Genomic DNA, 26,108 nt, shown 5'->3' with positions numbered 1-26,108 from the left:
GAGCATGGAACAACAGCTTTAAGAGGAATCATGTGCCTTATTTTACTAACACTACCACCTCTAAAGAGGTAAACCACAAGTCAATTTTTGTTAATTATTTCATCTCCCAGAAGAAAGGGCCACGTCCTGTGAAACTTGCTAGTAAAGTTCTTATTTTGAAAGATAAGAAGCTAGCACTTGAATATGTAACATTACATGCATGTTTGGGTCCCCCCCACCCTCCCATCTTCAAAACATGGAGCCAAACCCAGGTTCCCACAAAGCGCAATCAGGTATCATCTCACATTTCAAGAGAAAGGAGATCTCTGAGATAACACCATGTGCAATACTTGAAACACATTCATGACTTACTACAAGTAGCATTATTTTTGGCAGTTTAGGTGCATGACAGCTGTATGTGCCAAGCTGAGAAGAGAATCATTGCCTTCTTATTTCTCCCAATACAATTCCAGGCTGCATTTGATATTTATCCAGCTCACAAAAATTGAAGTGGGAGACTTGGAAAAGGTTGTATAACAAAGAACTAAGCTTCCATTTTAATCCAATCAACACAGGAGCTTCTCTCCTAGCTCAGAACATGAGAAATACTCTGATATGGAGCAGCGTTCATTTCCCACTGCTGTTCATTATCTTCACACTTTCCTAAGGAAATTATATCTGCTAGCACATAGGTACAGATAGCTGGAAAGAGACTTCCGAGTTTTGCATTAAATGCAACATCTCTTATGGAAAATAAAGAACAGTTCATAGAATTGTAATGCAAAAAAATTTAATTTTTAAAAAATGTTCACGATACGGAAGGTCACAATACAAAGTTCTTAAACATGGTACAACACTGAAACAAGTTGAAAAGCCTTTTTGATTGGAAGTGATTGTATAATACAAAGAACAGATGCCAGCAATACTTATTGTACAAAGTTTGACAATGGATTCATATATTGATTCCCTGAAAATTCCCCTCACTTTGGAGAAATATTGAATATTAAGGTCATGGCTGAAGTGAATTCAAGAAATTCAGAGTTATATTTGTCTCCACCCTCAACTCTAAGCGCTAGGATTGGGTTTCATGGTACAAAATCCATAATAAAGGCACACTGTAGTTTGAAAGCAAGGCTAGAGATCCTAGCCTTTAAGCTTTCTGGCTTTTGTCTGGGTGTTTTATAAACACTCAAACACGCAGTGAAAAAAATCCAACCCTCTTGAGGGGGTGCAGAGTGAAAAAATATTGCAGTCTAAAAAAAATAACCCATTTAACCTATAAACCAGTATTTATATAGTTATGAATTTCTTTGAGTTTCCTCAAATCCTTTGAGGTCATACATTTTAGAAATGAAGTACCTTTCTCCAAGTTATTTCTGTTATTTCACTCTGACAGAACTAGCATAAAATGCACATTTAAGATCATTGTTTGCCTCCATCTGTTCTGTTGATTATGGAAAAGGATAGATGCACTGCTAAAAAACTGAAGCTCTTGACCAAGTCAGTTACTTGCTTATTTAACTCTTTCAGTACAGCTTTCCAATTTAGAAAAAAGCTTTGAAGAAAATGTTTGCTTAACCTTTTAAAAATTTCTAGGCTGCAAGTCTTGCATGTCAAATTCTGGCACAAAGCATTCTTCAATATTAAGCTATGAAATTTTGACACAGACTTATTGCAATTATTAACAAAACTCTTGCCAGGGGTGCAAATCAATGTACTCTGGTTTGATCACGTCTACCACAACTAGCTCTGTTTGTGAACCATGGCAAATCCTACACAACTATTCTATAACTCAAGATTAGTTGAAAACAGAGTTTGGAAGAGCTATATACAGACACTATGAAAGACTGTTCCAGCAGCACTGGTCTGCACAAACACAACTAATCGTTTTAGTGTAAACCTTTCTAGAGCTACATAAAAAGTAAGTTATATCACATTTTGGTTCCCTGAGAAGAAAAGTGGTCTTTGGAATGCCATCAGTACAGTGAATAAAGATGCACCTCTTGCACTGCTACTGCAAAGACATCTCCTACTTCCACATTTATCAGACTTGGTTTTGGTATTTTCATTCAAAATAAACTTTATCCTCCACAAAAGCAGCACTGGAATGGGAGCAAGAAATGACTAAAAGTAGTCTAGTACTAAAACTTTTTTCTGTGGAGGTTTGTTATTACAAACTGGAATGTATAGCTAGCACACTTGATGAACAAAAAGTCATTAAGAGCACAGTTTACCTCATCTATTTAACCCATAATTGAGACTGGTTTTGAAAACTGAAATAAAATACAAAAAAGTTTTCAAATATGTTTTTGGAAAGCATGGTCTTTTTTTCCCCAGGGGCATAACTTATGTTTTTAGTGAACATGATAAACATCATGAGAGTTAAGACTTCAAATACAATAAAAAAGCGCACAGCAGATGAAGTCAGGAACCATTTTATTTCCATCCAGTTTTGCAAATATTAAGGATGGCAGAAGAGCTCATTCCACCACTATAACTTATGAAATTATTACATCCCTAGAAGAGGCAAAGCTTATAATGCTTCCTGTTTTTTCCCTCCCAAGTGCTTATAAGCTGTGTAATTATTTGGTTTGTTTTAACTGTGTCTTTCTGTCCCCATCTAATACAAAACCTCCTTCATCCTCTCCCCAGCCACCAAAATACAGTAACTGGGTGTGGAGACGCATGGAGGCAGCCACTAATGAGAAGTTATGAAAATGTTAAACAGCAACATACACTAACACTCGGGATGCTCACACCATACAGAAGACAACTTTGCAACTATATCATGTTCTGTCTGCCATCATTATCTATGAAGATAAGTACTGTAAGATTTATTGTTTAGTACATGCACACAACAGCTACTCCAGATTCTTCCCAGCTACTCCAGATTCTTCCAGATTCTTACTCAGCTACTCTGATTCCTCCCAAATTTCCAGGCAACAATTCATTTTGTATTTACTATTTTTAATACAAAATACTGAAACTGGTTTCAGGTACTATTGTCCAACTGGTTTTAACAGCAAGATTCAAATGGCATCTTCCACAATTATAGAATTAATGCTCAGTGCTTCTCAAAAGCTTTAAAAATTAAGGTATGTTGTATACCCCATGCAACTGAACTGCTCAAATAGTTTAAACTCTTAATTTAACATATTCTAAGTTAATGAAGAGTTCATATTTAGAAACTAATTCTAGAGAGTTTTTAGACCTCATATGGCAGGAGATGAAACTGTTTAAAATTATCACTATCAACACAAAAAATTCCCATAGGAAAAAAAGTATATACACTCTCACTACAGCCAGGCAATCAACTCTTCCATTTCAACACTATCCATAAACATTTAACTGAATCATTTTAACCAGTAGAACCCAACCAACAATTCACACTTCAGATTTTTCAGACATTGATTATCTGTTAAAGGCTGCATTTTTTTGTTTGAATTTAAATATTTTTTTCTTTTCCAATACAATCAATGCATTTAAGTTTAAGACTGATTTGTAAACTGTTATCCCTCCTTCACTTCACCTATACAGATCTTTAGAGAGATATTAAGAAAAAGGCTTATAAAATGCAATGATGCAGAGTTTCATTTTAAACTTAGCACTTAGCATGTCTGCAAATGCTCTCTTACACGAGGTGGAAGTGTTTTTAACAACCTTTCTTCTACAATTAGACTACTCCGCTTTAAGAATTGACATTCTTCCAGTTCAGGAGGAAGTGATTCAAGATAGTTTCCAGTGAGCTCTAATTGAACTAGATTCAGTAGCTGACCCACACAAGGGGACAAATTCATCAGACTGTTATTTCCCAGAAGAAGAAACTGCAGCTTTTTGCACTGAAATAATCCATCAGGCAGCACTTCAATCTAAAAAAGCAAAGAAGAGAACAAAAATTATGTACATTAAAACTTGTTAGTCTAGATGCAGCTGCATGCTTTGACATTTCCCAGTTTTATTTTAAGGTTAAAAAAACCCCTCAGTTTATGGAAGGATAAGGAAAGGGAAAACTGTAATGTTTATATCATTATGTAAGAAAGTGCTTGAGAACACTACAATGGTTTTATATACTTGTTTTGTTGAGAAGATGCTTAGCTACTGGCAGTAGTCAAGACATGAGCATGGCAGGGGGAGCATAAACATGCACACATGTGCAGAAGTGCATACAAGTGCATGCAGGTGGCAGGGGAGATAAATGGGCTACTATCTCTTAAGAATCACTTAATGAGGAACAAACACAGATTCTGTGGAGAGACATTAGCAGCTCCCGTGTTGTGAACTCTGTACAAGCAGTTATCTGTGCAGTACAGAGTAACTTAGTCCTGGTCCACACTACTGACATGTAACATCCCAAACCAAGCTCACCAGTGAAAACAATTATAAACCTCAGATGAAGTCTCAAGTCACAAGCCTGGACCCCACACTAATGAGCCAGACAGTTCAGCACTGCTGATGAGGTTACCAGCTATAATTATTTCCCTCTTCCCAATCAGACAGCCAAGCAGCTCATCAACCAACAATTCATTCACTACAGCTTTCAGCTTGACATTTTACAGTAAAAATTTAAAACTCCACTTCCCTTAAAATGCTACATAGGCTAGACAGCTGCAGGGAAAGGGAGGATAAATTTTTGCAGCCATCCTAACCTATGCTATCTCTGGATCAGAGCCCTTAAGCTGTTACAGGCCAGACTAGTATTTACTCAGTATTACACAAGATTTGATGACACCAAAGTTCTAGTAATTAAACAAGCACCACCCTTTTTTTTCAGCTTTACCAGGTTTACTTTAATCATGAACACCACAAGAGCATTTTGAACCAGAGGCTGTTCCAGAAGAAATGGTAGGTTAAGACAATATTTGATTTTTTTTTTTTGAAGTAGTAATTCAAAGTTCTACTTACATGGTTTTTTGTCAAAGCCAAGTACTGCAGATTGGTCAGATAACCGATTTCTTCAGGGATGGAAGTTAGCTTATTATAGCTAAGATCCAAATAGTGTAATTTTTTACAAAGAAATAGCTGCAATGGAACATTTTTAATGTTATTATAATTTAGATACAATTGTTCCAGGTTTGATAATGCACCAATCTGCACTGGGACATATGAAATACTGTTGTGCCACAATTTTAAGCAAGAAAGGTTCTTAAGATGTTGAAAACTAATTATTTCTTCCACTGTTCTGAGATTGTTTTCTTTTAAGTCGATTTCATGCAAATTGTTTAGGGTAAAAATGGAATGGGGAATGCGCTCTAAATCACAGCAGATTAATTCCAAGGTTCTCAGGTTTACCAGCTTCTTCAGGTTATTTAGCACTATCAGTTTATTCCCCTCATTGTTGACAGACAAGTGTTGTAAAGATGGCAGAAGATCCGTAACCACTTGAGGTATACGCGAAAGGTTGTTTTTTAAGTGAATTGATCTCAGATTCTTCAGCCCCTGAAAGCTTTCGTTGTATATGGAGTTGTGATGATCTAGCATGAAATAACCTGTTAAGCACAATTCTTGTAGATTTTTTAGATGAAAGACCCAAAATGGAATTCTCCCCATCTCACTAGATTTCAGGCGCAACGTTTTCAGATTTTCTTCTAAAAAGCTGACTGCTGGATAATCCATACTTAGTGATGAATGGTAAACATTGAGTTCTTTGAGGTTGACTAGCTGGGTCACAGCTGAAGGAAGTTTGGCTTCAGGAATAAGTTCCAGGCTTAGGACTTCTATTTCTGTCAGTTCAAAGACACTGTCTGGAAGACCATTTAACATGAAAAGGTGAAGTTCAATCTTGTCTTGGGAATTTCTTACTAGTTTATTTTTCAGTTTTTCCACTGACCATTCATTGTTAAGATTTATCTGTTTCAGTTTGTTTTCACTCAAATCGGACAGGAATATTGAGAATCGTTGGGAATAAAGAGGATCATACTGGTCTGCCAAGTGGAGAATAAATGCAAAGTCATTCTTTACATCAGGTATATCACTGTAATTACTTTTCTCTCTCAACTTCTCAAAAGAATATTGCTTAAGTGAACTTCTTAACATCCACCACAAACTATAAGTACAAGTTAAGCCATAGAAGATCACTAAAACAACATAAAACGAAGCCAAAACTTTAAAAATTTCTGCTAGCGAATAAACACACTGGTACCTTTTGTAGCCTGTAAAGGCTTGAACATTAACTACGCAATCAATTTCAAGTGTAATAAATGACAAGTAGTAGGGGACATAAATTATTATTATTACAAACACAATGACTTTCACTATAATCTGTTTCATATACACTGTATATACGATATCCTTCTCTTCAACGTGTACTCTGAATTTCTTCACTTTTTCAAATATAGCTTTAGCTTGCTCCCCTTCTTTTTTGTCAAGAACACTTGAGGAATTTTCTCTTCCGGTTGTTTCCAAGCCAGGTTGCGAATATGGCAGGGACTGTCTACTGGCCCTTATGTCTACTGAACTCCCAGTTGATGAAATCACTGCTTTCGATTTGGCATTTGGCAACTTCCTCACAGACTGCTCAGCAACTGTTTCTGAGAGGGCACGCGTTGTCCATGGAGAATCAAAACACTTCTGAAGAATGGCTACAAAGTGTTCAAGCCTGGAACTTGTACTAGGATAGTAAAGCCAGAAATTACTGCAAGCTGCAAAAATAAAGGTATGCAGAAGCACTAGATATGGAAAAAATTTGGCAAACCAGTGAAGCTGTCTCTCATAACATACTGCATCAATATAGGAATACTGCTGCCGATGGAGATCATTCTGGATTTTAAGCGGGATGATTATCTGTGCCGTAGAGCTAGCCGACATGTTAAGGTTGGCTTTAACTAAATCCCAAGGCACGGCACAATGATTGTCAAATTCTAGCTTGCAAGGAAGACAACACAATACTCTAGTTTGAGTAAGCTGGAGGGCCCCAGCGAGCACAGCAACTAGCAGCATTATCATGGTGAGGTAATACCAGAAGACATCCCACCATGGTTTTAGTATGTGGTAGGATGACTGGGCATCTGCTAAGTATTTGAGTTCTGTTAGCGTGATCATGACTTTCACCTGTGAGAGAACAGCAGCTGGTAGAGGAAAAAGAAAAAACATCCTTAGAGAATTGTTAAAAACAATATATCTCACCATTAAACACTTGAAGCTTATTACTGTTTTCACATTTTTCAAATATATGTAACATTTGACCTAGCATCCAGAGCATAGCAAAAGGATCCAAGAACCCCTGGCACCTAACCCTAGCCATCATCTAATTTACTTCAAGGAAAGTTACTTCGAATACAAAAATTTAAATGAAGACTGAAACTAGCATCAGAGATTAGGAGAAAATATATTTTGACCAAACATTTGGGTACTGTTCAAGTAGAAGCAACAAGCAGGTATAAATTAAAGGAGTGCCTGATATACTACTAGGAGTTCTTCACCACTGTCCTAAACTTACATACCAAAAGTTATTTCTCTTTTGTGAAGAATTCAAAAAAATCTGAGTGACATATTAACATGCTGGCCCTTGTAACTAGAATTTTCTACTAGATTAAATCACTCTACCCAATTAAAGAATAGAGAGGACAAAAATTCTCAAAAGCAGTTTTGCATTATGTATTCTTTTATAGAATTCCCCTTCTCCCATAAAGAGAAATAAGTATACTGACAGACTGAAAATGAAGCTAACAAGTTGTCCAATATTATCATACAAATAAAAATAGCACACTTAACCCCCAGCAGCATAGGCTTGATTCATACTTACTTTACTAGTTAAAGAGAATGAAATACACAGCACTGCTCAGTCAGGGGGTCTACACTTTTTAAAATTCCTTGGACATGCCATCTTTACATTTGTCTTCATTCTGGATGGAGAAAACACTCAATATACTTTAATAGCTTCATCTAAATAAAGAGCAAACATCTCAGCTTTCATTAGAACTACTGCCTTATTGCAGACATCAGGATCCATTAAGCTCTACATTGCTGCAGTGGAACAGAACGTACTCAGACATGATCATGTAGAATGTGAAGTCAAAAGTTTTGCACAGTCACATCAACACAAAAAAACGGGAAACCACCTCCAGCTAGCCCTATTTCAGCTGGGAAGTAATGTGGTTTTTTTTTTTTTTTCCTTCAAAGAACTATGTGAAAATAGGATACACAACATGCAAGACATCAAGAAGTAAAATTCAGTCATAATTTTGATATACCAAGGTTTGGCAGCAAGGCAAGTTTCTCAAAACGGAGGCCCATGTTTTACTATCCAGTGTCAGTGGCAATAGCACAGATGCTACCAGCTTTGGAGAAAGCTTGCTATAAGATTTATTAAGCATTACAGATATGAAGGAATAGGGATATACTGTATTTTTCTTAATATATTGGTACTGAACATTTCAATTCCAAACAGAGCTGACAAGCCGTTATAAAAAGACAAACAATAGCTGAACTAAGGCAGAACCTTATTCTTACTACAGATTCACATTTGAAAGGAGAAGAATGGTTGAAAATAAGTTAACCCTTCTCACATTGACAAGGCTACTTTTAATAGGATGTAGAAACTTACCAGGCCCACTCAAGTGAAAGCAGCTGAAGAACAGGATGGTTACAATACACCCCTGCAGAGAAAATAATTTGTCATCAGATCATGAAATCTTCGACTCCAATAGCTGTGAATATTAGAACAACAGCTTATTACTCATTCCACAGCAGTGTTTTAAACATCCAGCATTTAATGAATAAAAGATCTAACTAGATCTACAAGATCTAGTTAGAATAATTTAAGATCACACCTCTGCCAAATATTTACTTGGTTACCATATGAAAGCTGCTTGTGCTAAAGTAGAGAAAGTAATGGCCTTTGTCATTGTCCCCCTACTACAAGACATGTAAGCTTAAGTTTCCGCCTTTACCTGGTTACTAGTCCTGCAGCTGAGATCCTCTAACCATAGCTAAGAAATAGCAACTTGTTCAATCATTCCAGCTCAACTTGCAAAAGCCACATCTGTGCATACCTTTAAAATGAGTTCTTTTGGTATAATTCTTTGGGGTTTTAATATAAATTTGTAGGTGTGAAAGCACAAAAAGGTACTAAACCCATCCAAACTAAGGCTTTCATCCTGCAGAGAATATCTGGATCATGTCTCGACTCAAGCCAAATGTCCTTGATTTGAATGTAGACAGAAAAATCAAAGCATTTTTTTTCATTTCCAACCTACACTTAGAACCAGTCAATTCTTCTCACTTGAACTTTGTTACAAAAATGAAAGACTTGGGACCTCTGTTAAAGCTGTAAAGAACACATGAAGAGATAAATATGTGGAATGATTCAACAAAGTAAGAGCAAAAGGTATAAATAGCATATTTTTAATAAAGAAAAACATTTGAAAAATCAAAGCGATCGCTGAACTGTTTTAAAATAGTGTGAAAGGTCTAATTAGCATGAGGATGGAAGCAACTCTTTTCCTGACAAACATGTAACCCTCTTTAGGGGCCTGGGTAGACAGTAACATTTTAAGAAGTTGTTTTATATAACTAAATGCTTATTAGAGAAAGTTACAAGTAACACAATTTAATAATGCACAGATGTACTTTGCAGTTTCATACAAAGAACACCACTCTCCCGGTAACAGACCTATTTTGAGGAATAAGCACGGCTCTTGTTGAGTATAAGGAATAGAATCCAGAGTACAATAAAACAGTTAACACTGTTTGATAAAGTATTTTCTCTAAAAGTTACAGAAAGAAAAACAGAAAATGGAACTTAAGCCAATTCTTTTAAAAACATATTGGTATACTTGAGAAAATGCATAACCCAATACACCTTCTTCAAGAAATACCCTAATGCTCAAAAAAAACCTGGTTTGTTTCTATATAGATTGAGAATTTAAAGTCAGACTGACCCATGTAATTTTGTAAGGTCTGTTTCTATAAAATGCTTTCTTTGTCACCTGCCTGCCTTGAACTGGGAAGTTGTTAGTCCCTATCACGCATCCCAGAAAAAAGGCTACAGTCTTGCTGTGGATTTAGAAGACACTGTCAGAAAAGAAGTGTCACAGTGTTAAGTATCTAAATACTTCAACTCTGGTCTTGTTAATGTCTACATTTGAAACCGCCGAGTGAAGGATCCATATGCATTACAATTCTATGTCTACAAAATAAAGCTTCCTATCAGAGAAGTACACAGTATATACAAGTATAATATAAACATGTGAATTATTAAGGATAATTTGGCTAAAGACAGTTTTCTTTCAAATTCTATCTGTAAGCCGACTAATCAAATGGAATAATGCTGAACTGTAATGGGTTTGATAAATCTCATCTCCAGCTGCTTTCAACTCGTATCAAAGCCATAAAAGCTTTTCAAAGTGGCCTAATTCAATTGGCAATCTTTCTTAGAAGATGAGACAGAAGTTTAGCCCCAGGCTAAGTGATGACTTCAGGAGAGTTACCCCAGACCAGTACTGGAGCACACCCAGAAAAATAAACTAATAATCTCTAGGCAATTTTTAGTTACTTCAAGACTTCTAAATGTGATCAATAGAAACATATCCAGAATACAAATAAAAGCCTATCATTTTGAAAAATATTATCTATAAGCATCAGACATCCCCCCTCAGCCTCCCTCCTGCCAAAAGGTTACTTAACATTGCTTATTCTGGAGGTCATCATCAAGCAAGTGGAGGAAAAGGTTATCAGGAGTAACCAACATGGATTCACCAAGGGGAAATCATGCCTGACCAATCTGATAGCTTTCTACGATGGCATGACTGGCTGGGTAGATGAGGAGAGAGCCGTGGATGTTGTCTACCTTGACTTCAGCAAGGCTTTTGACACAGTCTCCCATAACATCCTCCTAGGGAAGCTCAGGAAGCTTGGGTTGGGCGAGTGGTTGGTGTGGTGGATTGAGAACTGGCTGAATGGCAGAGCTCAGAGGGTTGACATCAGTGGTGCTGAGTCTAGTTGGAGGCCGATAACTAGCGGTGTCCCCCAGGGGTCAGTACTGGGCCCAGTCTTGTTCAACTTCTTCATCAATGACCTGGATGAAGGGACAGAGTGTACCCTCAGCAAGTTTGCTGATGACACAAAATTGGAAGGAGTGGTGGATACACCAGAAGGCTGTGCTGCCATTCAGCGAGACCTGGACAGGCTGGAGAGTTGGGCAGAGAGGAACCTGATGAGGTTCAACAAGGGCAAGTGCAGGATCCTGCACCTGGGGAGGAACAACCCCATGCATCAGTACAGGCTTGGGGCTGACCTGCTGGAGAGCAGCTCTGTGGAGAGGGACCTGGGAGTGCTGGTGGATGACAAGTTAGCCACGAGCCAGCAGTGTGCCCTGGCTGCCAAGAAGGCCCATGGGATCCTGGGGTGCATTAAGAAGAGTGCGACCAGCAGGTCGAGGGAGGTTCTCCTCCCCCTCTCTCTGCCCTAGTGAGGCCCCATCTGGAGTACTGTGTCCAGTTCTGGGCTCCCCAGTTCAAGAAATACGAGGAATTACTGGAGAGAGTCCAGCAGAAGGCTACAAAGATGATTAGGGGACTAGAGCATCTCTCCTATGAGGAGACACTGAAGGAGCTGGGCTTGTCTACCTGGAGAAGGCTGAGAGGGGACCTTATAAATGCCTATACATATCTTCAGGGGGGGTGTCAGGAGGATACGGCCAGACTCTTTTCAGTGGTGCCCAGCGACAGGACAAGGGGCAACGGGCACAAACTGAAGCATAGGAAGTTCCATCTGAACACAAGGAAGAACTTCTTCACTCTGAGGGTGATGGAGCACTGGAACAGGTTGCCCAGGGACGCTGTGGATTCTCCTTCCCTGGAGATGTTTAAAATCCACCTGGACAAGGTCCTGTGCAGCCTGCTGTAGGTGACCCTGCTTTGGCAGGGGGGTTGGACTAGATGACCCACAGAGGTCCCTTCCAACGCCTAACGTTCTGTGATTCTATGATTACTCTGTCATTTGGTCACTGCTCACATAATTTTAGTCACATTTAGTTAGGGATGGCTCTGCAACAAGGTAAGTGCATTGCTTGTCCTCCCCAAAGGATAATGGGCTACAAAAAGCCAATGCCTGACAGAAGGCTTTGTTTTATTTTTAAGGCTACACTGTTTTTATTGATTAAGCATTCAACTGGTGTTTCTGACACCAAGTTAATCAAAATAGATTTATACAATTAAAGCATACCTTGACTAGTATTCCAGTGGCCCCTCTATCTTGCTTCCCCTCCCCCGCCGCCTCAGAGAAACACAGCCATCAAGTTTTCAGCCAAACTCTTCAGACTCATGCTGTTGGATGTGCTTCTCAACTGCGATAAGGAGATGCTGGCATACTAAGTAAATGTGTCTCTTATCAACTTCTACTGAAAGCAATTCCTGAATTACAGTACCAACTTCACTTCTAGCTAGTTTAAATGTATCACTTTTTCTTCCAAAGTTTTGGATGAAAAAAATAAGTTCAGTAGTAAACTAAACATGCAATCAATTTTGCCTAGTAGGCAGTTTTGAGACTCTCCTATGGGATTCCTAGTACCTGCTTGTAGTCTTGCATGAACAGCCTGAACCTCCACTTGCAAATAAACCCTCATGAATATTTCCAAAGGTAAAAGTAATAAACTTTAACCCTATACACATTCATCACCGAAAACACATTTGTCATGGCTAAAACTTCCCTTTTTATTGGCATTCCCTAAAGCACAAAAAGCCAGGTACTGCAAGAGTTTTGGGGCAGGTCTGACTTCATAGATAGTGATACTGTCATACATACTTGTAGCAGATGCATTCACATAACTGCCTCTCCCTTTTTTAAGCCTCCTATTGAGAAGTGATATACTACTCAATTCAGGCACTACATTTGATATACGGTCTTTCAGAATCTGTCCCTTGACCACTTGTGTGCACATGCAGATTCAGTTTTAAGATCTATGCAGTGAGGATTGTATTTTTGGATCTCTATTACACTGAATGCAGAATAACACGCAAACAAGATTAGAGAAAGCTTCTTTCCAGTTCCTTCTGAAGAAGGTCACAGGTGATAATTAAACATGTATAAGTGATTATTCTTTTGTATTTAAAATAAACCAGAAGATATTCCCACACTCTACAATAACAAGCATATTCTTCAAGCACAGGATGTTCAAGACTACACTAATATTGTTATAAGATTTCCATATCAGCCTTTCGAACAATCAAAGACCTAAAGTCCTTCCAAGCAATCAAAGACCGTAATTGCAACTACAGACAACCGCAACCATCTGTGTCTGGATTAACTAGACACCTGGCCTTTTTTTCCTGGAGGTGTTCAAAAAACGTGTAGATGTGGCACTTCAGGACATGGTTTAGCAGGCATGGTGGTGGTGGGTTGATGGTTGGACTTGATGATCTTAGAGGTCTTTTCCAACCTTAATGATTTTATGATTCTTAAACACTCCTGCTCACAAGACAGTACTGCTGAACATAAGCTGTGAACAGTAATAGCAAAGTCTTCTGCTGTTTAAGAAGCCGTTCTTGCTCTCTGGAGAAGGCTGCATACATAAGACTATGTAGCCCAATAATTTCTGGGAAAAAAAATTGTAAACATATTTAGTTTAAAATTTACTAAGTTCGGCTACGCTTACATTTTTACTTTACATGGGTTACTCTTCTCTGCTACTGCTTCAGAGTTAACTGAACAGCACACAAGCTGATAAAAAGTCTTGCAAAATTAAACACCTACTACCCACCTCTACCACTACCATACCTTCAGCAAGCTGAGAGAGTATAACATGGCAAGTGTATTTTAAACAGTTTCCTCAGCTACCCAAAAGCTTGAACATTCCTAGGTTCAACACAAAAGGCCTTAGAGTTGGTGAAAAAAACATCTTCAAGGCAGCTTCACCTAAACCCAGAATACCCGTCTTTATTCTGTTACTTCCTTTCTCTGGTACATTTAATGCAAGAGAAATACTTTATCTCACAGTCTAATCTAAATTGAAAAGAAGCTTTACTCCAATTTGATTTGCTTTACAAACACAAGACTTTTGAAATCCGACTGTGCAGGATTAGATACAAAACATCCTGCATTTCCAACCTATGCCTGCAGCACTGCAGAACAGACCATTGTCTTCCCTGAGCCAGAGCCTTTACTTCTCATTAAATGCCATCAACGTGCAAGTATTAAGTCTTTTCTTTATTTCAAGGAAGGCCAGTAAAGGATAAAACTTTGGCAGTAAATTATGTCACTGGTCAAATGCTCACTAGGGAGATGGATCATCTTCAAACATTCTTGTTGCCCAGGTAGTTAAAATTACATACCTGTAGGCCACATGATAATGAACCACATTAGTGAGGTCTGCCCCACTGCATGAAGTTACTCGAGTCCAATTCTCAATATGGATGGGAGGGAGAAACCAAGTTAACTATTTAGAGGGTTAAACTCTACAATCAAGCTGTAATACAAGATATGTATTTACAAGCTACATTAAATGTGTTTTTTATTTTATACTAGTCTAGCCTGGAGAGCAATTGTAAATGCAAATGCATATTCAGACATACATACTTTGACTGGTAAAAGCACTGTCTCCAGCCCTCTCCTCAAGTTAAGGTCAAGGCACCAAGCATTGTGTTCTAGCTAAAGCAAAAGGTCACAGCCTATGCTCCTAGAAAGCCCTGTACCAGTAAGAAAAATATTCAGTTTAAACCCAAGTTTAAGACTACATAGACAGTAGGCGAGACAAGCAGTTTACACAAAAACCACTGCAAAAGAAAAAGAAGAAAAACTAGTAAGTAGGTAGAAACCTAGGTTTCTGAACAAGTATGTTTCAGAGTTAAAGCAAGCAATCTAATGGTAAAAAAAACCAAAAGTAAAACAAAAGGTAGACCAGGTTTGTTTTGCACATAATTGCATCAACATGACCGATTTCTTTCAAAGCAAGCTGTCTACATTCTGGGCAAATATCACTTCATTTGTAGTCATGGTGCTTTTGAAGATCCCTACCAGACCAAGCAGAATCCAGACTGAATCAAATCTCAACACTTGTAGTAAACAATAGTTTGTACTGCTTTAGTGTCTCAGCACTAATTTCAAACTCAGAGATGCATTTTTAAAAAGATATTAATTAAGGTTGTATCAGGTGATGACAGAAGTATGACAGAGGAAGGACTTCAACTACACAGACAAGTATTATAGTGCCGTGGTCTCTTCTTTCCTTCAGGACATGTTAAGATAAGCCTGTAGCCCAGCTGTAGTAGCTTTGGCAGAGAATGGATTTATTTTCAGCTTGTGTTCTCATCCCTTTAACTCTTTTTAACTACAAATATAACTATATTAACTGAAGAGATGTATTAGTATCTAAAATATTGATTACAATAAATATCCAAACAAGAACCTGTTTAGAAAAAGAACACTTTGTATTGGTTATACAGAGTCCAAAGAGTACATTCACTTAGGGTGAAACAAAACATGTCTCTAATATTTAACTAATAATTTAACTTAAATTGTATTCTCACTGGAAATTCTATTACTCTTTTTAGAAAGCAGAATTTTTTAATTTGCTCCATTAGTTCACATTTCTTCAAACAGTTGTACATTTCACATATTCCTCTTTAAAAAGCAAATAAATAGAAAAAGAGTGCAAAAACTGCACATTCATATTACCCACTGATAAAAAAGCTCTGCTGTCACAAGTCTGCTTGGCAATTCCTGAAGAAACATAGCAAAACCCATTGACAGATAAAAAAATAGCTGGAAAGAGGGCTTTTAAAAAAGAAAAGCGTACAACAAACTAATACTTCTGACTGGAAGACCATGGCACACTGAAGTGTTAGTTAGACTCTGACTAGTTAACAGGCCCAGACTTGTGCTGTGGAGATCTCTTGGCCACAGGATAAATTTAGCCAGCTCATAACAGAGTCCACAGGCAGCTCCCACTTGGTACCAGCAATTATACCACCTGCATGCCCTTGTCTTTATCAAGAAATGCAGCAAGAAGTTCTCCTGTAAACGTTCTTCCTGGCTGACAGCAGAAATGATGCACAGAGTTGTTTTCTTGTAAGAAAATTCTACAATAGCTTGAATAATCAATATGAAGTAACCCTTTCTACCGGCAGGGTCTGCACCGTGTGCTGCACAAGGATTGAAGGCTCATTTGATGCTGCACAACTCATGTTCCCAACTTCTAAAGTGATGTAAGATTGTCTATACTATTCTCTTTCTCTAGAGTGTCAAAGCCAATAAAAAGAATTTTAAATGATACTGTACAGAATCCGAGTACCTTTCTTACCAAGATCATCATGATCAGCACTTCTTGGTGCAAATCACAAGCCATATAGATTCACTGTCTTCCAGAAGGTCACTTCTGAAATTCTCATGAAGTAAAAAAAGGGGCTTAAAAAATGAAATAAAGAACAAGTCCCAAATATCTGTTATGTGACATTATACTGTCTGATAACATCTCATTCATTTTCAGCACAAATAGGTTAGTATTTGAAGTGAAGCACTGTTTTCCATCAGCCTCCTATTCCTCTTTTTTTGGTCCCATGACACTTTCAAGTAAACAAAAACTTCAGTATTGAATACAAAGTAGGAGAGGGGTATGGATTCCTACTACTTCTAAAGTATCTATACACTTCTAAGAGCCCAAAGAATTGTATTTTTTTTACACTTGACATTAGACAGTTCATAATGAAGTACACAATTTAATGCAACAGAAAGTCAGTTCATTTTAAGCCCCAGTAAGCGGACACAGGTACACGAGCAGAATAAGCACCCAAGCAGTACAAGAGACCTTTTTTTCCAAACAAATTTGAAGCCAGGTACATTCAAACCATGTATCAGTTATCTCATCATAGACAAACCTACCTTTTTTTATGAAACATTGATAGATTTGTGAAATAGGACTGTGAGACCACTGAGATACTAGCCTACGGGACCCACAGCAACGTACTCAAATCATCAACATCACCCCAGAGTGGCTCATGCTATCACAGATCCAGCAAACATACAATGGTGAACTTCATATATATTTAAAAAAATGAGTCCAGCTTCAAATCCATTATTTTAATTTCAAAGAATACAGCACTCAAGTTACAGAAGTAAAAATTAAACAGAGCTTGCCAGACCAAGTAGATGCATTTCTTTGATAAACGGTTTTCTAAGTAAGACGAGTGTAAGAGATTGAATCTAGGTTGCAGAAAATAACTTCCAGAGTGACTCCATACTATATCAGCTAAGACAAAGCTGGTAATTTCACAAAAATTACAAGAAATTCACAGAAAAGATGAGTGGTCACAGTCCATATTGAAAGAAAAAAAAAAAGGCAGACTAGGTAAAAATAAAATTTAACACCTACAAGGACTGCAACAGGAACATGTGAAATATGCGGAAGTGTTTTTTTCTCTGACTTTTGAGTTATTTGTTAGAATCAACCAAAAGGAGAGAGGGAAAACCCTACCTTGACTAATCCTTTGTAGGAGGAATGTGCCACCAAGGACGTAGGCCTAAGAGCTGCAAAGGCTGTCCTACACTAATACCCAAGAAAACACTTTTAGCACAAAGGGGCACCTTCCTTGTACAAACTTAATCTGGATGCCCGAAGAGCATTATCATCCCACTGAGAAAAAGCCAACAGAACCAGAATCAGAACTGCAAGACTAACAATGCTCAGAGGAATGGTGACTCTTAAGAAAGTAGCCTAAAGGAAGTAGGCTTTCTAACATAGGAAAAAGAGGAATGAGAATATACTGGGGGTGGAGAGGAGAAGATAAAACAGCATGTGAAATGCATCTGCCTTCTCAGGATGGAAGTACGTAGTCCATCTGTGCTCAGCTAATGCTTATTCAAACCAGCGTGCAAGGAGACAACTCTCTCCAGAGATGACTGCAGGTATTCCACACTGTCAAACATTCCAGCCCAAAGGTGCCATGGAAGAGGCACAGATTACACTCTCAAGTGATACCTGAAAGAACAGGCTTCCTTTATTGTTCCCCCAGCCCCTCATTATGTTTTAAAATCAGTATGGCAACGCTGAAGACAGAAATAGTACAGCAATACTACAAACAGTCCTTACTTCCAAGTTCTGAAGAAGCCTTAGAGTAAGTCTGGGCATCAAGTATGAAAAGCCTCCTCGGTTCTTCGCCCATTCTTTCCTAAGCAAGGAAGATCACACCTAAAGCAGTCTCAAAAGGTCTAGACTTGGACTGATATCTGTGGCATGATGCGTCTTTTATAGCCCTTCCAGAAATCATCTTACGTAACAGTACATCAAGTCCTCCACCCCAGTACTAACATAGCTAACGCAGAGTCAGACACTTCCCAACTGCATGAAATTAGATTTTCAAGCACACTTTTAATGCCTTTTTATTCTTGTAACCACATTCCTGGGTCTTTCTCATGCTGAGAAATATGAATACATAACCATAAGACAATGGTATCAGCAGTATCCCTCCAGCATTCTAAAGGAAGCCTCAATGCTATCTATTTAATTCTGCGTACCAAGATAAGTACTACAATAGAAAATTAATTTTTATCCCCTTAATTCCCAGAAGTCAGATACTCATGATGTCCATTCATTATGCTCCTACACTCTGGACATCAGAAAGCAAAGCAGAGTAAGATAACACTGGATAATATTCACAACTTAAATATTAAAAGGTTTCTCTACTAACAGACTCTAATTATACTACAATATATCTTCAGTCTTCAAGAGCAGTAAAAGTACAAGAGACCCAGCAGTGTAAAACAATTCTGATTATTTAACAAAAGACTATATTTCCTTGGGAAAGGCAGGGAATTGCTCATACATGCTTTTCCATTTTCAGCATACTTTTCAATAAAGTCTTAATTGGCCAGAGACCCTTGAAACAGCCAAGACAACTCCTGTAACCTTGCTAGAAAGAAGTCTGAAATAAGAAAATGTTCTCAGGAGGAGCCTTGCAGTATGTCTACACACCTGAACCTAAATCTGAATTCGCTTCTCAAGTACCACCAGGAGTGCACAGCAGAACACAGGTTAGACTACAAATCCTACTTAGGTAAGCATTTGAGTCAGTTTTGTAGTCCACAGAATATGCTGCTATAACTAGGCTATTAACATAATTCATTATACCATAACGTAATACCATACATACTGATGTATTAACTAAAGCATGTTCATATGCTGATTTGATACTTCTAGATAAATGTCCTATAAGGAATTCAACAGCACTGCATTGAGACAGAGATGAAGAGGCCAGCATTCTTCATACCATAGGAAGTCCTGCTAGAATTGCAGAGAGCAGACTGAAATCCAGGCTTTTTAGATATTCAGAACCTCCATTCCACATTATTTTCCTAGCTCAAACACTGCTTTCCAATGCAATAACCACACCCAACCCTGTCACTAGGGATGTTTACATCTGACTAGCTGCATAGCTCCATGCAAGTTATTTTATTTCTCTCTACCTCAAATTCCTCAACTGTAAAATCATGATAAGGTCTCTCCCATTCTTCATAAAGTATTTAAATAAGGAATATTACCCAATAATAACATTTAACTTCTTACTAGGTAATCAGAGACTCTATTCTAGACTGTACTACAGGGTCTGTTAGGTTGAGAGCTGGAAACACACATGCTGTTCCTTTTCCTAAACGTGGTCAGACAGTTATCACCTTTGCCTAATCTTAAATATAAATTTGTATTTATACACTGTATTCTAGCTAGAATCCTTTTGATGTTTCTAAAAGATGAAGTTATCTAGTACAATAAGTTAAAATTCCAACATTTGGCCTAAAAAGCAAGCTGATCTTTTTTCAATATTCATAGACTGCCAAGACTGAACAGTGTCCTATCGGGATAACAGATGTTGAGAACACAAGCATCAAGCAAGGTCACAAATCAGAAATACATACCAGATACATTCTGTCTCTGCCAAGATACTTATTACTACACAAAACTATAGCTACAAGATTTAAGAACAGCCAAAACCCAATGGTTTGGTTTTAAGTTTTCCTGATGCTGCATAAGTTTCACTAAGAACTTTCCAGAAGGGAATATTATTACTTCCACAAACCACAGAAGAATTTGACTGCATCTAGGAAAATATAATTATCATGGCCACAATACAGAAACACATCTGATTTCACTCTATTAGTTCTAACTCTGCAAAGCTGATTCTGATTTTCAGCAGTAGCTCCTATCTCTTCTAAGAAGCAGCAAGTTTTCATCTTGTTTAACAGGAAAGACAGTTACTCCGGAAAGCCAGCCTGACAAGTTGAAACACTTGATTCTAGGTGTTCAGTCTAAGCATCCAAAATAAAATAATGAGAAAAGATAAGTTTCCAATTTACGTCCGACTCAAACATGGGCACTCTCTTTATATGCAAATTCTCCTGAAATCCATCTTGTTATCTTCTTAAAGAACCTCCCCACCCCAAAGTAAAAAAGAAAAACTTGTGAAACTCTTCAGTCAAATACAAACTCACCTGAAATGGAATAGGTTTTACTAATCCTCTGGCAGGGAGCATGGTGTTTGCACTGTCACCTCAACCTCTTATGTATCTTCCTGTTCGTATTACTCTCCATTATGAATTTATTAATTGGACAAAGCATGAACCTACATCTTCTTTTCTTTTAATAAAAGAACTGAAGGACAAATTTTACATTGCACATACTGTGTAACAGCGTACATACAAATTGCATACGAATACCTAAACACAACTCTACAGGTTGAGAACTGCACACACGCATGGATCAGGAGAGCTAAGTATGGTGTTATGCTTATCAGAAGTATCTCCGAGATCAATGCTAAGTTTCAAAACCACGTACAAGTGATCAGACTTGAATGCTGCAGTAAACCTAAAGTCATCCTGCTTTGCCTCCTGAACAAACACAAAGTTAGCTTGGCATCTACATTCAAACTTCATGCTTCCATCAAGCCCATGTATACTGTCCTTTTTGAGTAGGCTGTCTGGGGAGACCTAACAGGCAAGTTTTTTCAGATCACAGTACTACAAGAAACACACATTTTGGTATGAAGCCAAGTTTAATAACTTCAAAAACAGGAGTCAATGTTTTATCATCACCTGAATCAATTAAGAACTCCGAAGTAAAAACCTCCAGCCTCATAATTGTAAGAAACTGAATAGTAGTTTGAAGTAAAGCAGACACTATTTTTAACAACTCCAGTTCAGTAAAGCAGTTGAGTATTGACATATCCCGTCTCACTTCAATTAAGCAATGTTTTGGTGCTTTCCTGGCTTTGAGTCAGTGTCATTGCAAAGTTAGTATTTAAACAACATTAATGTTTAACAAAAAACATTTACTCAGAAAACAGTTTTCCTGTACTGCAAAGGCACTGGCAAAGTAATAATAAATTCCACACTTCCATTGGCACGGGTTGGAAGTGACAGTTTATCTTGTTAATAATTTAAACACAGCCTAGAAACAGATGGGTTTTAAGTAAAATTTTTCAAATGCCCTCCTTTCTTCAAATATTTTGGATTACACAACAAATGCACCTCAAGATTTTGCTTTCATTCAGATGGAAAAGTTAGTTTAAAGGATAATTATTTTAACATTAGAGTCTAAAGTTGCAGTTCTTAAATTCCAACTCAGTAGACCGTTACATTTGCATGCAGACTAACTTTAGCTACCTGAAAATATCTGAACTACTGACAACCTGAACTACTCATACAATACCAGTATTTTCCCCCAGAAAACTACGGCAATAATGTCTGGGAAATCAGGGGTTACGTTTCCCGGGGTTCAAAGTGGGAGCTTTAAAATCAACGTCACTTTAATTAAGCCTGAGTAAACTACATGACCATAGCTTTGTAGCTGCTGAGCCACAAAACTGAAACTTTGTTTCCATATTACACTAAAACCACAAGTCAGACTACTATCTCCCAAAGAAACAAAGTGTTTATAACAATTTCTTAAGCCTACTAACAATTAGCAGCAAAAGCAGATTTTGTTACTACTGTATTCTTTATTGGTATCACTGGATCCCTTACCTTCATTTTTAATCCCTTTAGTTTCTCACAATCAACTAAACTCTCAATTTCAGTATAAGAAATTGCATTCCAGTTTACAGTATCAGAACATACTGAGAAGTTGAGCACTTTGACGGACATGCAATTACATAATTTAATTCAGGGTGTGTGAAAACTCTGTTTTGAAACAGAATGGCACCAGTGAGAATTAAATTGAAGATACTCCATTACAAGCTTTCTCCACAATTCCCTTCTGATTGTTGAAAGGCCCTAGAATCCTCTCGGGCGTACATCAGAGGAGGGTGTGCCAGCACTATACCCCAAACCAAAGTTGCAACAGCTTTCTTGAAAGCTGCATCATCTGCCTGCTTTCCAATGCACTACACCGCTCGAAAGTATAGCCTTTTCATATCAGTAAGTTTAAACAAAATAATTGGGGAAACTATTCCTAAGTATTATGACACTCTCATTTAATATTGAATTACAGTTTGATTTCAACCAGCTAGAAATTAAATCCAGAACTAGTTCGTAGCACACTGACAACTCTTGGGGAAAAGAATCCCCAAACCCAAGCCTAACCACAATAAACAGAAGCTCGCTTACCAAGTCTGATACAACTCTAACTGTAATGTATACCTAAGATAGTCCATGCAAATAAGCAGTTTAGTTACTAATAACTTAAGACCACATGATTTATAACAAGCTGTCTGACATTAATGAGGCTAAATGCCTACATGGTAGTGGTAGGGCTAATAAACTGCAGCCACAGCCGCTCAGCTACCTTTACCAGCTACCACAAAGCACACTTACAAGTTTGTGATGTGTGGCTCTGAACTCACTCCATACAGGATACAAACACGTATTAGGCAAGCACACCAGAGTTTGCCACAAGTTAAGAAGAATAAAGCATATTATTTATCAGCTAATTATTAGCAAATTAATAATAGATATACATTGCTAAACAAACATACAATCTATACCACTTAAACATTAAAGTGACAGCATATTTAAATATTAGAATATTAATTCCACTTTACGTTCCTTGCCTTTCTACATGGCTACCCATGGTATCTGAACTAAATGTCTTCATAAACACAGCACAGACTAACTTCTGTTTAAAAAGAGTGACTGCAAGACCAACTGGCAGAATAACACTATTTGCAAGACAACAGCTGAACAGCTGTCATAGGGATGCCTACAGAAACGACAAATACAGCCCACAGGTTAGTGCACAGAATACTGACAGCAGCATGAAACATTTAGATAAGTGACATAAAGACCAGTATAAACCACACCTTATCCCCTTAGTCACATAAAATATCCATTTCTAATCCTGAGTAATGCTTTATGGCTTTAGCAGTAGATACAGTAAGCTGCAGTAATATTACTAGTGCCACAGTCTCTTTCACTACCTATAGCATGTCAGGCAGAGCAGGCACAGTAGCAGCTAACAGAACACAAGATTTCCCCCTCCACCCCCCCTCCAGAAATGCATTATAAAAATACAGCATTGGCAGAGACATACTGCTCTATAAAGTTCATTCTGCAACACTGAAATACTGATAGATGTTCCTTTAGCATTGTTGGTCCCTCTCTAAAATTTACTCAACATGTTTTCGTCAACTTCTAAGTGCAGCTGTATTGGTACCTTGCAAGAAACAAAAGGCAATTTTCTTTTTCTCCTCACGAGAATCCTATTTTCCTGAAAAAGGGAAAAAAACAGAGTCAGACCATCAACTCTCTTCTCTCAAGAGTCTAAGGGAGCAAGCATGTTAACACTGCAAATTTCTAAAAGTTACATGAATCCTACTGAAGTTGAAACGCTGTTACATCACGCTAATGCAAAACTCAGTAGAATGTAAAAACATATGCTAATATAAAACTGTGATAAACATTTTGTTATCTAGCTACAGCAGAATGTTTGAAACATTTGGGAAAACCCTTAAGAAAACTTGTACCCTATCCTAACTACTGGTTCTCTACTACAATCATCCTTCATTCTGCTCACCTTTCATGTCCCTTGTCCCCACTCAGCACCATGGATACTGAATAAAAGCACGACTTTGGATAACTCTTCTACTCCCCACACAGTCAGCTGAATTACAGAGAGTAAATGCATATGACATACTTAGACAATACCTAATAAATTCTATGAGTGATTCTGTAAGATAGAAGACTTCAACACTTTAGCCTTGTGAGCTCCTTTCCCCTCTCTCTTGAAAGTTTCAGAGCTCAGACAAGACAGATCACTAAGCTGTGATCCGTTGCTCTCTCTGCTAGGAAGGTACATAAGGAAGAATTCTGAGACACCAGGGAAGAAATTATGCCTTGCCTTATCACTCCAGCAAACAGAAAAGGAAAGCTGGGAGTCAGCAGAACATGTAGCTTAAATACTTGAAACTGCAAGTGACCACATAGCTCCCAGTTTATTCTAGCATTACCTCAAAAATATTGTTTCCAGTGGCCATGCTAGGTGTCAGTTCAAGTTTACCCGCTCAGCATAATTAATGGCAATCTTCATATAAAATTAAGCTTTAGGGAAGCCCACTTTAACCACCCCTGCAGAACCAGTTAATTGCGGGATTCACCACCAATTCTTCCCTGAAGCCAGGAACCTGCCGGCGCAGAGCCAGCCGCCCACCGCTGGAGCGGCTCGGCCAGGGCTCCCGGGCCGGCCACCGCGCCAGGCACCCCTTGCCCCCAGAGCCCCGTCTCGCCGGGACGAGGAGCACAGGGAAGGCAGAGCAAAGCAAGAGGACGACAGAGACAAGGAGACGCTTCTCGCCCCCGCGGAGCGCGGCCAGCCTGCAGCGCTGGGTTCCCGCCTTCCCCCCCTTCCGGCGGAGCCGTCCGTCCGCTCGCCCGCCCGCGGGCAGGTGCCCGCCACGCCTGGGCCGAGGGGCGCCAGCTCCCGCCCCGCCGGGCCCGGGCCCGAGGAAGGGAGCCCCAGGCGACCTGCGGCGCCCCGGGTCACTTGAGGACACGCGCAAACATCGGTTACGCAAATCAGAAAACGGTTTTCCGCCGAGCCCCACCCGTGCGGGAGCGGGGCGGCCGCCAGCCCCCGGGGCGGGCACAGACTCGCCCCGGCGCCCCGCGCCCGGGACGCGGTCCCTCCCCGGTCCCGGCCGGCCTGCGGGGCGACGGGCAGGCGAGAGGCCCCGCTGCGGGGCGCCGCCGAGGAAAGGGGCGGGCGCCGCGCAGCCTCGCCGGGCCGCCTGGCAGCCCGCTCCCTGCCCGCAGGTGGGGGGCGCACCCCAGCCCCTCAGCGAGGCGGGAAACGCGGGGGCGGCCTCCGGGAGGCGGCGAGAGCCAGCCGCGCTGCGTCCTGCCCCCTCCTTCCGCCCGTCCCCCCGTGCCGAGGGAGTGGGGCACCTGTCAGCGGCGGCCGCCCCGCGCTTACCTGGCCGCGCCGCCTCCCGCCTGGCCTGGCCTGGCCCGGCCCGGCCTCACGGCCCCGCCCGCCCACACCGCCTCCGCGCAACGGCGTGCCGCCCGCGCGCTCCGTCCACGAGAGCGCCGGCAGCGTAGCGCGAGGCACCGGCTCCAGCCGGCACTTCTCGGATCCGGCCCCGCCCCGCCGCCGTTGTCACGTTACCGGCCGCGCCAGCCAATGGGGCGCGGCCGGCGGAACCGCTGACAGGCCGCGGGGCGGGGGCGGGGGCTGCGGCGGACAAAAGCGTCCCACCGCGCCCGGCCCTGCCCTCCGCGGGGCACCCACCTGCGTGGCACCTGGGGGCGCTCCCGGTGGTGCGCCCTGCCCCGCCAGACTGACTGACTGACTGACTGACTGACTGACTGACTGACTGACTGACTGACTGACTGACTGACTGACTGACTGACTGACTGCCCCCGGCGCCGGGGCAGCAGCCGCCCCTCGGTGCCGGCGTCGAGGCGAACAGAGCGTCCCGACAGCGGGAGGAGGTGGAAGAAGCGGGCAAGCATCGATCGCGGTGGGCTGATCAAACAAAACCTGAAGGAGGTGGCGCCTACAAAGCGACCGCTCAGCCCGGGAGAGGCCGCGGCCCGCTGGGCGCTGCGAGGGGCAGGCAGCGCCCCGTGCTCCGGGCCGGCGGGACCCTCCCGCGGCTCTCCAGCTCCAGTACAAACGTGACAACTACGCCAAAAGCTTCACAAACGCACACAATGTGTTACAACCCCGGGCGCCCGTTTGACTTTCCTGCTGCAGCCTCCCCTTGACCAGCGGC

General features: G+C 40.2%; 1 protein-coding gene across 3 annotated transcripts; it reads right to left on the bottom strand.

Annotated features, from left to right (window-relative positions):
- Positions 1–752: 752 nt before the first annotated feature.
- On the bottom strand, positions 753–25,406 carry LRRC8B (leucine rich repeat containing 8 VRAC subunit B). Of its 3 annotated transcripts, XM_075424871.1 has the most exons (6): positions 25,304–25,394; positions 23,549–23,602; positions 8,522–8,573; positions 7,721–7,820; positions 4,882–7,043; positions 753–3,848 (listed from the first exon to the last, which is right to left on the bottom strand). In XM_075424871.1, exons 5-6 carry the CDS (start codon positions 7,015–7,017, stop codon positions 3,588–3,590), a joined length of 2,397 nt encoding a protein of 798 aa, XP_075280986.1. In that variant the 5' UTR covers positions 7,018–7,043; positions 7,721–7,820; positions 8,522–8,573; positions 23,549–23,602; positions 25,304–25,394; the 3' UTR covers positions 753–3,587. The 3 variants fall into 3 exon arrangements, with proteins under 3 accessions (XP_075280986.1, XP_075280985.1, XP_075280988.1); XM_075424870.1 differs by lacking the exon at positions 23,549–23,602 and having other exon boundaries at positions 25,304–25,406; XM_075424873.1 differs by lacking the exons at positions 8,522–8,573; positions 23,549–23,602; positions 25,304–25,394 and having other exon boundaries at positions 7,721–8,493.
- Positions 25,407–26,108: the final 702 nt, after the last annotated feature.

Source organism: Opisthocomus hoazin, chromosome 6 (assembly GCF_030867145.1).
Source record: "Opisthocomus hoazin isolate bOpiHoa1 chromosome 6, bOpiHoa1.hap1, whole genome shotgun sequence".
NCBI lineage: Eukaryota > Metazoa > Chordata > Aves > Opisthocomiformes > Opisthocomidae > Opisthocomus > Opisthocomus hoazin.
This window is presented reverse-complemented; position numbering and strand designations above follow the sequence as displayed.

Coding starts and splice junctions, on each gene's coding strand:
- LRRC8B (XM_075424870.1), bottom strand. CDS start 7,017: ATGATCACGCTAACAGAACTCAAATACTTAGCAGATGCCCAGTCATCC. Junction 3,849..4,881: donor TGGCTTTGACAAAAAACCAT/GTAAGTAGAACT, acceptor TTGCTTTTTTAG/ATTGAAGTGCTGCCTGATGG.